This window comes from Gastrolobium bilobum, unplaced genomic scaffold, assembly GCF_033153095.1.
Source record: "Gastrolobium bilobum isolate Gb01-03AN ecotype WA unplaced genomic scaffold, APGP_CSIRO_Gbil_v1 utg2897, whole genome shotgun sequence".
In the NCBI taxonomy this organism is placed as follows: Eukaryota; Viridiplantae; Streptophyta; class Magnoliopsida; order Fabales; family Fabaceae; genus Gastrolobium; species Gastrolobium bilobum.
The window spans coordinates 119,213-133,889 of NW_026895454.1; the positions used below are offsets into that span (position 1 = coordinate 119,213).

Below are 14,677 nucleotides of genomic sequence, written 5' to 3' on the forward strand. Positions count from 1 at the left end.
ATGGAATTAGTTCCCTGGTTCTTTAGTTTGGTTTCCCCCTGAACTAGCATATTGTGCAGTTTATACACATTGAATTTATATATCATGGTGTTATAGTTCATTTGGAATGGACCATACTCAGCCGGTAATGAGTTCAGGATGAACTGCACCAGAAAATTCTCTTGCACATCCATTCCTAATATTTTAAGTCTTGTTGCAATGTTTGTCATTTCAATAGCATGCCTATGTGTAGTACATGAACCATCAAATTTCATTGTGGTCAACGTACTCATAAGTGTCTTAACAAGAGACTTGTAAATAGTTTGGGAGCGCTCTTCCACAAGTTTCATAATTTCTCTCGCACTTTCAATTTATGGAAGAGTTGACTTAATGTTGTCAACAATGCTCATTCACATGAATATCATATTAGACCTGAAGATCTTTCATAGTTTTTAAAATGGACCATTTCCTCCTCAGTGTTTGCAACAATAATAGCATTGGGTTTTTCTTCTTTAAGAGCCAAATTCATATTCATTACCCCAAGGTAAAATTGGATTTACTCACTCCATTCGAAAAAGTTTAGTCCATTAAAAACTACAATAATTGAGAACATTGAATGTGTAGCAATAGGTACTCCAAGGAATAATAAATTAGAAACATTAATGTTTTTAGTCATACATTTCACATACCAGCATGCTTCACAGATTCAGACATATTTCATACAGAACATATTAATGTTCACCTTTATGACCTATTAATACACAACATCCCATCATTATTGCTAATAAAGATATCACATATTTTGGCAATGATACACTATGGAGCACGGGCACACAGTCAATATTTTGGGACACGTTGACTATCTCAACACGCGATTTTGATCGTGCCCGACACGGTCAAAGGGTATAAATGTAAAATTTCCAAATTTTTTATAAACTTAAAATAATTTTAAAAAATATATAAAATTAAAAAAAAAGAACTAAGCAATGGAGGAGACAAGAGCATAAGCTGTGCAGAGGAAGTAGAAATGAAGCATTAGAGAGTATATGTATTCAACACAATAAGCTGAATGAAACACACGAACCAATTATATAATGCGAGAAAAACACTAAAAATGTGAAAACAACGAACAAGCACAACCAACCACAAATAGAAGAATTCTAGATAAAGTTACATGAATATAACATCGCGAACCCACAGATCTACCATTAGATGAAGCAAATGGAACATAAATCTAGCGGAAGAAAAAATAGGGTTTACCTAGCAAAGAGATTGAAGAGATGAAATGGATTTTGGGGTTCTGGAACAATCTGAAACCTTTGGATGACAAGGTAATGATGACAACATGTGTGTGTGGGTCTTTCTTGCAAATTGGATAATATATTTGCACGTGACCATAGTCATATGTACTTTTTTGTGCGGTGATGCCAAATTGCAATTCGGTGCAAAACAATTTTAATTGCCCCACCCAAAGTTCCATCAGTTTCCCCCCCTTTTTTAAGGAATCAAAATTTGTCTTTTCAGATTTATGTTATGAAATTTGAATATTTGATTAGTTATATGACTTATTATAATATTAAATATAAACTATATTATATATATTAAAAATATTATCTAATATCAAAACGTATCCTAATATGTCGAAATATGATATTTTTTGGAATTAACGTGTCGTGTCGTGTCCCGTGTCAGTGCAACATAGGTGATACATACCCTAACTTGGAATATTTATCATCTTTGAATATCTAAATAAAATTAATAATCTATCATCAATAACAACATTCACGTTCATTTATCATAAAGACAAATAACCAACCTTTTAGTTGATTCTTAAGTGCCTTCTAATAATGAACTTTAATTCACTCTCAATACAAACATAACTTTTATAGCATCAAGGTAATTGATAATTGAAACACAATTATAATGTTTGAAATTAAAACAATTTATTAAAATTTGATGACTTTGATGACTAACAGATCCATCCTATATAGTTGCAAACCATAAACATTTCATTTTCATTTCACATCATCGACGACTTATCTTTCGATAAATTGGTATACTTATAACATAGTATTTAACAGTTGTTGCGCCATCCATAAAACAAACATATACAGTCATTATAGTTATATACCTACATTTACAGTCATTATAGTTAAACCAATTAAATTCATGAAACATCACATCAACATTCATATATATATATATATAGGGGCAGGATCCTTTGACACCAGAGTCAAATTTTGAAATTTGGCACTAAATCCTAACTGTTGATTTTCGTCGATCAACGATTATCATTTATTGGAAATTAATAATTAATCAATAAGTTTGATTTCCAATAAATGATAATCGTTGATTGGCGAAAATCAACAGTTAGGACTTAGTGTCAAATTTTTAAATTTGACACTGGTGTCAAATGATCCTATCCCATATATATATATATATGGGCTTATCGTTTCTCAAGCTGCTTGAGATAATTTTATCTCTGGCTACTAAATCATGACCGTACAAAGATAGATAAATGGTGATAAAGGAAGAGAGAGAAAAAGAGAATCATAATCATTCAAAGGTGAATCAATTAATATAAGAAAATAAATAAATAAAACGACTTAGTTTTGGGATAGCCGGAGATAAACTTATCTCAAGCTGCCTGAGAAATATTTTTCCCTATATATATATATATATGTAAGGTTTAGCGGATGTACAGTGACTGCACCTAAGGGTTGGTGCAGTCATATAAAACTATGTCATTTTATAGTATGACAGCATTAAATATGGGAAATCATAACCATACAAAGATAGAAATAAATATAATATTTCCATAACTTCAGAGATAAGGAAGCAAGCTCATGAACTAATAAAGGTCCACCGCGCCTTTGAACAAGTAAACAGAAGACAGCTCCACCTTGCCACCACTCTATCAAGGTAGCCTGACATCAAGAGATAAGACTATTAAAGCACTATCAGAACCTGCAGCCCTTGAACAGCCAATCAGAGGCCATACCGCCTTCTTAAGGCAGCATCAGAACCACTATAAAAACAGAGGGTACATGCCCAGGTATTATCTTCTAATTCAGTAAGAATACACACAAACCTGACATTGATACTGACTTGAGTGTCGGAGTGTCATTGCAGGTACCCCCAGTCAGGCTCACCGCGCCAAAGGAGAACCAAAATCCTACCTGATGTGCGTGATCAATTTGTGATTACCCTAAAGCCTTCTCACTTCAACCATGTGTAATTTGACCATTACACTTTGGCCAGCTCACATTGTATTTGGTGTGATCAATTTGTAATTTTAATTTATTCCATGGTTATAATAGTCTTTAACATTCTAATTTTTTAATCTTTCAACCTAAAACTATGTCGTTATGGTGAACATTAAATAAATTTTTCTAAAGTAACTTTGTAAACTTTATTCCCAAAATTATAATATAACGAACAAAACACCAGGGGCAATTCTGGGACATCATGCTATCGTTAATTTCTGCCGCAATGTCTCCTTACAATGATGAACTTCACAAATCTTTATATGGTTAATTGTCTCTGCCTTCAAAATTCAAAACTTATGGTTTCTTATGCATGTAGCTCCTAGTTATAGCTCTTGTCTATTTTTCACAATACCTGCTTTTCCAATTGAATAATTTTCGTATGAGCTTTTGCCTGTTTTGTGCTTGTCATTGAGAGACATGTTCAGGTTATGGTCAAACCATTCACCTCAACTTCATATTTTGATGAAGGAGAACATAATTACCAAGTCTATGCTGATCCACTGCCAGACCTAAGAGGAATGGCACTAAATAGTTCAATAAAGGGCTCTCTCTGCAATGCGCATTGAAGGGAATAGTTGGCTCCTTAATGGATCGCATTTGCCAGATGTGCAAGGCGGTTGGTTGTTCAACATAAGTAGTCAAATCCTGTCACACGAGTTGTTTTATTCTATAGATGCTGAGACAGTGGTGTGAATAATATCCCTATGCTCTTCAATTTTGATTCCGTTGTATTCTTTCATGATATATCCATATCCAAGATTTATTTTGAATTGTAGATACAACACATCAACAAAGATTCTTGTTAATTACTAAGCCTAGTAAACAAAAATAACCTGCACTCGGCCCTTCTATGCTTCATTTTGCTAAATCCATTTTTAACCAATTCAAAACTATATTCAAACAGGTTTAAAACCATTTCATAATCGATTTACAATTAGTTCAAAACCAGTTTTAAACTAAATTTATTTATCCATAACCAATTTTGGAAGAGTCAGAACGGATTTAGAACTGGTTTTCTATCTATAACTAATTCTCATACATACCAACCTGCGCCTGAATAATTCTTTAGTTTCCTCATCCAAAACCAGTTTTTCTTATTGAATGTTTGCGCATTTTTTGGTTCTTAAAAATTATCAAAGGTTTAAACTAAGCCCAAGTTTGAAATATTTGGGCCAAGTTTGAGGGCCCTATAATAAGTTATTTGGGCAATCAAGTAAAGCCCTACTTACCTTTCCAGTTTCCAACTACAACTGAAATCTCCAATCTCTAACGATAGTGACTTTTTCCCTCACCTTCTTCGAATTCAAACCAGTGGCATTTCCGCAAATGTGAGCCGATCCAGGTCTAGTTTTGTCCCAGCCTCTCCTTCCAACTTTACATATAAAGCTTTCCCTTTCAATTCTCCTTTTTCAAGCTTCCAAAGAAAACCCAAAATCTCTTCCTCTCTCTCCCACTCTCTCTCTCTCTCTCTTTATCTATATATTTTTATCTCAATCTATCTGAAACCCTACGGTTAGATTCACCAGTCAACAACCAATAGACCAGTGCTGTGCTTGCTTCGTCCCTTTCTTCTTCTCACGCTTTCCGTTGATTGCTTCTTAAACGATGTCGTATCGCCCAACCGGCAACGCGAGGACCGAGGTCCGTCGGAACCGATACAAGGTGGCGGTGGATGCGGAAGAAGGTCGGAGACGGCGGGAGGACACCATGGTGGAGATCCGCAAGAACCGTAGAGAAGAGAGTTTGCAGAAGAAGAGGCGCGAGGGCCTCCAACCTCAGCAGATGCCTGCATCTCTTCACTCTACTGTGGTAGAGAAGAAGGTTAATTTTCATTTTCTCTACAATAAATTAATTTTTTTATTTATTTAATATGTATGTTTCACAAATTAGTATCAGAAATTACTTGTTTATTACTCTGATTGTTGAATTGATTTGCTAAGTTCGTTATAATCTCGATATCACTTAGTGATTTGCTTAATTTTTCTTCGATTTGAATGAACATGTTGGGGAAGTTTTCTGAATTATAGTTGCATTTCTACCTTGCTGCAGTTGGAACACCTACCATCCATGGTTGCAGGTGTTTGGAGTGATGATAATAACCTGCAGCTCGAGGCAACAACTCAGTTTCGGAAGTTGCTTTCGATTGGTTAGAGATTGGTCTCTGTACCTCGTTTATTGTCTGGTGGATTTTAATGGTCCTTTGATTAATATTTTTTTTGTGTGTGTACCAGAACGTTGTCCACCGATTGAGGAGGTTATACAGGCTGGTGTAGTTTCTCGCTTTGTTGAATTTCTGATGAGGGAAGACTTTCCGCAGTTGCAGGTTTGTTATCTGCGTTGTTTTGTTTAGTATATTATTTCTGCTTGTGTAGTGTTGACATCATCTATTGCATGTTGCAGTTTGAGGCAGCTTGGGCTTTGACAAATATAGCTTCTGGAACATCTGAAAACACCAAGGTGGTGATTGATCACGGTGCTGTACCAATTTTCGTAAAGCTTCTTGCTTCTCTTAGTGATGATGTCCGTGAACAGGTATATTTTACATTTCTTAACATACCTTCTTCTACCTATAAAATACAGAAACTCTGGGAAACTGAGAAGATTCATTTTTATTTGATTTTTTTAAATATTTGGATCCAGATATTTTTTTATTTTGGTGTGTAAATGAAATTACACGCATAGCTCTTGACTACGAAACTTGTTTGTTCATGTTGATTTTTGGATTTGGGCGTTCACCCTTGATGTTTTGGGTTCTCACAGGCAGTATGGGCATTAGGAAATGTTGCTGGGGATTCTCCCAAATGCCGTGATCTTGTTCTCAGTCATGGGGCTTTGCTTCCTCTGTTGGCACAATTGAATGAACATGCCAAGCTTTCTATGCTTAGAAATGCTACCTGGACACTTTCAAACTTCTGCAGGGGCAAGCCACAACCTCCTTTTGATCAGGTATAAAAATATGCATTGCCTAATCTCTCCGAATAATTGTCTCGACAATTTATTAATCCTTACTTTTCTGTTTGCTATCGGATTGCACTCCTCTGTAAAGGTGAAATGCTACATAAATGGTAATCATGGTTGAAATTTGCTTGCTGTCACATCCAAATGAAATAGAAGGGGGGGGGGGGATATATTACTCAATTCTATTCTTTTGAATTTTATTGTCGATACCCTATAGATTAGAACGTTATGGTCTTGCATTATATGAAATACTTTATTAGTGTTGGTATTGTGATCTGATGAACATCATCCTTCAGCTTTTTCTTCATTTTCTTTAAGTGGAATCTTTCATGCATTTCTATTATGAAGTTGCAAGGTATGCACTTATGTACTTCTTGAGTAGCCATTACAATCAAATCTTACCTGTTATACTTGTATGTGAAAGCCACAACAGTATTGAGCAAGTAATAGCCACACTAGAAATTCATGGCACCAATAAAAAAATAACGTGGATGGCTATCCAGTGGCCCTCAATCATTGGTTTTTAACTGTATTTGTTTTCCTGTTTGCATCATGCTTGTACTGATTGATTAATAGCTGCTATTATGTTCTATTTCACAGATCATACTTTTTACTTTCTTTTTTTCACAGGTTAAACCTGCACTTCCTGCTCTTGCCCGTCTTATTCATTCAAATGATGAAGAGGTTTTGACTGATGCCTGTTGGGCACTTTCATATCTTTCCGATGGTACAAATGATAAAATTCAAGCAGTGATTGAAGCTGATGTTTGTCCCAGACTTGTTGAGCTTCTACTGTGAGTACTCCACTTTTCTAATATGGCTGGGCAAGAATGCATGCACCTCAATGTCATTTTGCTGTCAAATTCTAAATGTTCCATTCTCTTATTCAGGCATTCATCCCCTTCAGTGCTAATTCCTGCTCTTCGTACAGTTGGAAATATCGTTACTGGAGATGATATGCAAACTCAGGTATTAAGTTCAGGAAATTCTCTTGTGGTTTTTTTTGTTATGTACGGTATGTTACTTAGCCTTTTTACATTAAGGAAAAAAGAAGATAGTGATAGCATGGCTATTATTTGCAATATCCTTTTTTATTTTCCTTTTGCTTCACACATGAACAATCCTGTCATATAATGTCTCCATTTTTTCTTTTCACTGCTGGAGTCATATGCTCATTGATGTCAAGCACTTATAAATTTGTGACCTTTTGTTGATATTTATTATTTGAAATGTTAAATTCTTTGCAATTATGCAAGGGTAAGGCTGCGTACAAGGATTTCCTCCACCCCACACTCGTTAGTCGGGTTTAACGGGGAGTGGTTTTTTTTTTTTTGTTAAATAGTTTTTGTTGTCTCCTTTTAAGATTATTAAGTCTTTGTTAGTTTGTCATTCGTTGACTCCATATCTCACTTTCTCTCACACATCAAAGTGAAATGTTATTGTTGAATTTATATGCCAAACCTTTCTTCGGACTGGATTGGAGCCATATGGATAATGGATTTTTACTGGTGTGTGAGATAATCAACTCTGTGACTTGTTTCTTCTTTTAAGACTCAACCTCATTAGGTTTATGCTGAGATCACCTTATCATGTCTATATTTTGGAAATGAACTTTTTCAGTATTGAAACATGATTTCCATCCTTTAATTTTTGTTTTCTGTTTGTTTTAACCTGGTGCTTTACCCCATAGGTTATCATCAACCACCAGGCTCTTCCTTGCCTTCTAAATCTGTTGAGTAATAATTATAAAAAAAGCATCAAGAAGGAAGCTTGTTGGACTATATCAAACATTACAGCTGGGAATAAACAGCAGATTCAGGTATATTTACTTTTGCCTTTTCTGATAATTAAAATTTGATATTGTTTTCTTTGATTTCTGATTGCAAGAACATTTTCTTCAATCCCTATTGATCAACAGGCTGTGATTGAGGCTAATATAATTGGTCCTTTGGTCAATCTGCTTCAAAATGCTGAGTTTGATATCAAGAAAGAGGCTGCTTGGGCTATCTCAAATGCTACATCTGGTGGATCTCATGAACAAATCAAGTATGCGACGCTTGTGATTTTCATATTCTCCAGGAGGTTATTATGGCGTTGTAATTTTTTTGTGTGTGCAAGATATGAACTATTTTCCCTGGTTGACAGGTACCTAGTAAGTCAAGGGTGTATTAAGCCCTTGTGTGATCTTCTTATCTGTCCTGATCCTAGGATAGTGACAGTTTGTTTGGAAGGCCTTGAAAACATCTTGAAGGTAGGAGAAGCTGATAAAAATATGGGCAATACTGGTGACGTGAATCTATATGCCCAAATGATTGATGATGCTGAGGGGTTGGAGAAAATTGAGAACCTCCAGAGTCACGACAACACAGAAATTTATGAAAAGGCGGTGAAGATTCTTGAGACATACTGGTTGGAGGAAGAAGATGAGACTATGCCTCCAGGAGATGGTTCTCAATCGGGGTTCAACTTTGGTGGCACTGAGGTTCCTGCTTTGCCTTCCGGTGGATTCAACTTTAATTAAGGTATTCATGCTCTACTGGGGTAACATCTTATATATGGCTTAGGCCTGGTTTATCTGCATATTTTTTAACGGAACTAGTGAATTATGTTTTGGCAATTTGCATGTTGTTTGTGTTCTCTTCGATTGTTCAAACATTGTTTAGAAATTTTTTTATCTGCAGGAGTTTTGGCTGGTCTTTCAGTAAAGTCCTCCAGTATGATGGGACAACAGTTGGGTATCAAGTCAATGTCTTGTATTGTCCTTGGGTCCTTCAATATCCAGCATTGGTAAATAGAGGGTTGCTGGGCTGGCTTGGGCTTTTGCCAATGCCTGGTTTTTCATATCTCATGGTGACAGATGCGTTGTTGCTCGATTTTTTTGCCACTGTAGAGAATACTAGAGTTCTCTTTCTGCCAAGTGATCATTGCATAGAACTAGTGTTCAGTCTCGTGATTTTTCCTTTGCTATATGTTATATAAATCGGAGTCCGTAAGTTCCAGTTTACGATTGCGGGTTTTTTTGGCAAATGCCAAATGCTACTGTCCGCCCTTCGTTATAGTTACCAAGGAATGAAAGACATTTTCATTTACCCCTTCCCCTGCAAGGTTTTTTTGTCGATGACGTTTACCCTGAAGCTAAATTCATTGTTATGTAGGTCCTGGTACATTTTGTAGTACTATTAAGTTTGGTTTGGGAGTGTGTCTTCAGCAGAAAATAGTGTGCTGCAATTATTATGTATTCTCAAACATTATATATAGTTGCACACTTGCATTTTGGGCGCTTACTTCAATGCTATTCTAGCTCTGTTGTGTGCTCTTCTGAAATTATCTCATAAATCCTTTATTTGCGTTTGCATTGAGCATTTAGTCTATGGTTGGTTGTGAGTTAGGCACCCAAACCCACGTTTAAGCATGCTAAACTTGATTTTACTAGGAAAAAAATCATGTTTGGTTATTTTCAATTAAAATCAGGTTTGATTCTTAAAGCATGTTTGAGTAAAAATTGTGTTGGGATATATGAAATATTTCTATTGATTTATTTTACTTTTAATTACAAATAATTTGACAAAATCAAAATTTTTGAATTAAATTTGTAAATGTTTTCAATCGTACGCTTAGCCGGTGTTGAATGCTTTTATCCCTGATGTTGCCAAGAAGAGCTCGACCCGGATTTCAAAGGTTAAATTCTTTATGTCCTTAGGATTAATGGTGGGGAAGACAACTGCCAATAAGTGCCCTATTAAGGAGTGGATTTATCCATTTTTTTCATGACATGCTATCATGGGAAAGGATTTCAGTTGTTCAACAATAAATTGTCTGGTTGATTTCGATTGTTCAAATCTAAAATATAAGGTGGAGATTCTCTTTAATAATTTTAAGAGGAGGGAATGTCAAATTTTTTTATTACCAACCCATTACCTATTTACAATGTTTTTTCTCTCTTCATGAACATTTCAGTATTTTTTCTCTTAATAGTGTTTAGATTGATAGTCAATTTTTTTGGTAGTAAGAATATTTCTCTCTAATTTTACATCGCAGGATTCATCCCTTCAGAAATTATTAATTTGTAATTGCTATTGTTTTCACCGAGAAACGAGAGAGCTTAGCACCTAATCCAAACATTCTTTTCAGTTTTTAGCACTTCTTTTAATGTGTTTTGTATGTTTTTTATCTGAGCCACACTGACAGAAATCAATCATTTGCCAAATTTGGCGGTTGATTTTATACACTTGGATTAATATAATTTAAACAAATTATTAAATGGTTTAGATACTATATAGTCTGGATTTCAGACCGGGTTGAACAGATGGTCGGTAATGATTTTCTGACTAGTGCAAATTGGGCACAGGGAATCATATATTTTTATGGGGTTGATAAATCTTCAAGGGACTCGGACGTAAAGGATGGCAAGAGTGCCTGATTGTGATATATGGAAGTAAGAATCCCTTGTTAGTAACTAGAGCAGAATGCATTTATGGTTTTTATTAAGAAATGGAGTGGGCCGTTTTGGGCCCTAGACTAGGTAATGGTTATTGGCATTTAAGAGATACCAATGCGAAAGTTAGACCATGTTTTTAATTCGGGGCAGGATATTCTTTCACCGGTGTAAGAGTTAGAAGTCTTACACTCAATCTTGACCATTGATCCACCTGTATCCAATGACTCACATTACTAAAAAATTTGAACCATTAGATATAAGTGGGATCAGCGGACAAGATTAAAAGTGTAATACTGGTGTAAAATGATCCTAACCCTTTTAATTCTTCCATTTACAATAAGAAACCGAACATTGAGGTGTAATCAGAATGCAGACGTAGAGGAACATGTGAGGTACCTTACGCTCTATTTTCCGTGGAACCAGAAGAATCGCTTGGAAGTGAAGCCAACGACGTTTAAGAAGGGAGAGACCAATCAGAAGACACTAAAACGCATAGTTGCTGGAAATAGAAGTAACAATGGTGAGTGGGTCTTAACCTTTAAGCTGATGCATACAGTGAAGCTGGTGGCTGCAATAAAATTATATCTTTTTTAGTTTTAATACCTTATTTGGTAAAATTATACGCATGCAATAAAATTATGACTTATTTTATAATACATTCTGTCTTTGTTTTACCTCTTATTATCGTATGCAATTTAAGATTTCTTAATATATAATTTAATTTTTTTTAAGAAAGATATTTGAAATAAAAATTACTTCAATAAATATTTTATTAATTTTTTAAACTTAAAATAAAAAATCTAAGAATACACATTCGCAACTTGCGTTGTTCAGTTCAGTTCCTTTGTTCTGCTCCTAATTATTACTTAATGTACTTGGCCATTTCTGGAAATGCTTTTTCTTTCTTATATGAAAGAATCATGCCCTTTATATTCTTTATCTCGAATCCTCTTCTTTCATTGTTGCAGTGCTTGCTTGCGCGGGAAATTTTCAATTTGCTGAATCTTCTGTCATCTTAGGCATTGTAATGCAGCAAATGAGCATTGAATCATTCACCTTGCACTGTTTTTTTTTTTAAAAAAAAAAAAAACTTATTCCAATTATTATGTTCAAGTTTCGATTTTTTAATATCTCAAAAAGAATTACCCCCTTTTAAATAGTTGGCATTTGTATTGTCTTATTCATTATTCTATTAGCCTATCATTTGACGTAATGATATTGATTTGTTTGAATATTATGATTTCAATTGAAAAAACACACAAATTTCATTCATTTTTTGTTGGAGTTAACAATTCTTGCAGCCACTGTGATTTATTTGACGCATCTAGCATTTTGATTTGGGTACAAGTTTTGCCTATTATTTTATTAAATTGGTTAGCCATTAGATGCAAGTTGAACTTCTGAATGTATATATGTATGTACTCCTGGGTGTAACAAATTTTTTTGAGGATATTGAAATATATCAGATCAATCCAAGTGATCCATATCTCTTTCTTCATTCTTCATGAATTTATAACTGTATGATGTTTCTGTATAGTTGTCCATGTCATGCTGGATTTAACAAATAATAGTTTATTATTCCGATGTGATATATGTTTATTTGGGTGACTTCGCATAATATAATTTATCTATGCTTGCATACTTTTTTTGTTGTTGTTTGGCTATTACATTTTTTCAGTTTTATCTTCGTTTCAGGTTGTAATGGCTCATGTGATGAGGAGTGCTTGATCGCTTGATATTGCTCAGTTGTAATTACTGAATTCAGATGAGGACAGGATCCTTGTTTTTTCCCTTACCACTAGTACCCAGATGCAGAATACACAGCTTACTTAATTATTGGAATGAAGAATTACACGGTTTTAGTAAGAGCTATAAAAACAATTCTAGCATCAAGTTACTTGGTTCTAGAATTGATCGGCTTGAGGGACAACTCTGTAAGAAGTGGTATCAAAGACGACATGTAGCTACAAAAGCAGAAGGATGTAAACAAACCACTGGGAACACCAAAACAAAAAGCACCAAGCATGAAATTTTGAGAAAGAAAATGTTAACAAGTGCTACAGTTAAGGTAAATGAAACACAGCAAGATCAATTCCAGAAAATTCAGTGCCCTGAAATACAAGAGATTGCTCAGTATAAAAACTTGTCTGATTTGGTCACTGTTATTGTTTTTGATCTTGAGACTACTGGGTATAACAAAGTAAATGAACGAATCATCGAGATTGCACTTCGAGATCTCCAGGGTGGTGAGAACAGCACTTTCCAAACTCTTGTAAATCCTCAACGTTATGTTCGTAATTCACGTATTCATGGAATAGCTACCAATATGGTCTGCAGACCTGATGTTCCAAGGTAATATAAATCTCTATGACTTTTGCATATTATGTGTTCCTTGAATTATGCTTAGCTCTGCAAAACAACATCTTCCTCTTTGTCTTTTCAAAACAAATTATTAGTGAATTTATGTCGACAAAGTGACCAGGGAAAATAATAGAACAGCCTAAAATTTAGAAACTATGCTTGTAGACTACTTTAGCAGCATATTCTCATAGACATAGTTATCTTATAGGGAGAGCCTTCCTTGGAGGCTGTTTGAGTGGTTTTCGAATCATTGCAAATTGCTGAAGGCTTCCCATTCTTCGTTTCCACTGCAAAATGGGTGTAGAATTATTCCAGAAGTAATTGGTACCTAATGACTGTCAATTTTTATATATTGTGGTAAGTGGCATCTCAATATTTTTCCTTGTTGAGGAGGTTTATGTCTAAAGAACATGAATAGGTAAGGAGAAATATATCATGATGTACCCGCCCGGATTGGCCCACCTGATGGGTTTAGGTTTGGTTGCCATTGTTGTAATTTTATAGGGACTAGCAAGTTTGTTGGTTGAGCACAAAGTCACAAATTTTCAAAGATATGTAGATGGATTGGTAGAAATACGAAATATATGATCAATGAAGATTGTTGGTGGAGATAGAATCTATGACCCAACTCTTTTTGTCTAGATACCACGTTATGTCTAGTTCAGATTTGCTTCAATTTATGCCACTCGTGACCTATATATTCCAGCCAACAACTAATGTTTATGGCATTACTATAACTATCCATCCGCAACTAAAAATATATTTGCTATGTTAAAATTAGAAAAGAAGACTCTCGTTATAAATAAACAAACTGATAAGGGGTATTAATTTTCAGCAATTTCAACAAATATTAATATAGTGCTTGAATTTTCTTATCCTTCCATAATTGCTCAATTGGACTGATGCGCATGTTTGCATGATGAAATTTCGGTAACAATGTTGCTCTGATGAAAGAGTGGAAGAAACGAACTAGTCTAGATGTTAGCCTGTGAGCACGTTATTTATGTTTGACATTTGTTTTTGAATTGATTGACTAAATTAATCTTGTGCTCTTCTAAATTTCTTGTAGGATGGAGGACCTGATTCCCATCTTACTGCAGTACATTCAAACCCGTCAGAAACATGGGGGTTATGTCTTGTGGGTTGCTCATAATGCTCGCCGTTTTGATGCACCTTTCCTCATTCATGAGTTCATTCGTTGTTCTGCTGAGGTTCCTCGTAATTGGCTGTTTTTGGACACCCTTCCTTTGGCACGTCAACTGATGAAGTCTGGTAGTATCTTTCTCTGTGTTTCTCTTAACACACATACACAGACACTTGTGCTTACGTACGAAAACCTTAACTTCACACTGTTGTTTGTGTATAGGAACAAACCTATCTTCAGCATCCCTTGCTGCCCTTCGTGAACACTACAATATTAAAGTAAATGGATCAGCTCACAGGGCCATGGTAGATGTGAACACATTGTCCGAGATACTTCCCATGTTGACCTCTGATAGGAAGTTGACTTTATCTAGCCTCATCAAAAATTCATTCAGCATATCAGATTTTATGAACGCTAAGTAGAAGAATTCAGACTATTTTTATGTCAGGGTTTTGTGGTGGTGCTATTTATATTAACCAAACCTTATTTGTTTGTTATCTACTATTATTGTTTACCAAAATTTGAAGC

The 14,677-nt window shown here is 35.0% G+C and overlaps 2 protein-coding genes across 2 annotated transcripts; both read left to right on the forward strand.

Moving 5' to 3' along the window:
* The first annotated feature begins 4,673 nt into the window (after nucleotides 1–4,673).
* LOC133312420 (importin subunit alpha-2-like) lies at nucleotides 4,674–9,513 on the forward strand. Its single transcript, XM_061513607.1, has 11 exons — nucleotides 4,674–5,069; nucleotides 5,298–5,394; nucleotides 5,480–5,571; nucleotides 5,649–5,780; nucleotides 6,009–6,194; nucleotides 6,837–7,000; nucleotides 7,097–7,175; nucleotides 7,897–8,025; nucleotides 8,125–8,252; nucleotides 8,352–8,728; nucleotides 8,888–9,513. The coding sequence occupies exons 1-10, from the start codon at nucleotides 4,854–4,856 to the stop codon at nucleotides 8,725–8,727; spliced, it is 1,599 nt and encodes a 532-aa protein (XP_061369591.1). The 5' UTR covers nucleotides 4,674–4,853; the 3' UTR covers nucleotide 8,728; nucleotides 8,888–9,513.
* Nucleotides 9,514–11,043: 1,530 nt separating this feature from the next.
* On the forward strand, nucleotides 11,044–14,571 carry LOC133312412 (exonuclease DPD1, chloroplastic/mitochondrial-like). The gene is made up of 4 exons (XM_061513594.1): nucleotides 11,044–11,164; nucleotides 12,340–12,996; nucleotides 14,075–14,280; nucleotides 14,372–14,571. The coding sequence occupies exons 2-4, from the start codon at nucleotides 12,410–12,412 to the stop codon at nucleotides 14,569–14,571; spliced, it is 993 nt and encodes a 330-aa protein (XP_061369578.1). The 5' UTR covers nucleotides 11,044–11,164; nucleotides 12,340–12,409.
* Nucleotides 14,572–14,677: the final 106 nt, after the last annotated feature.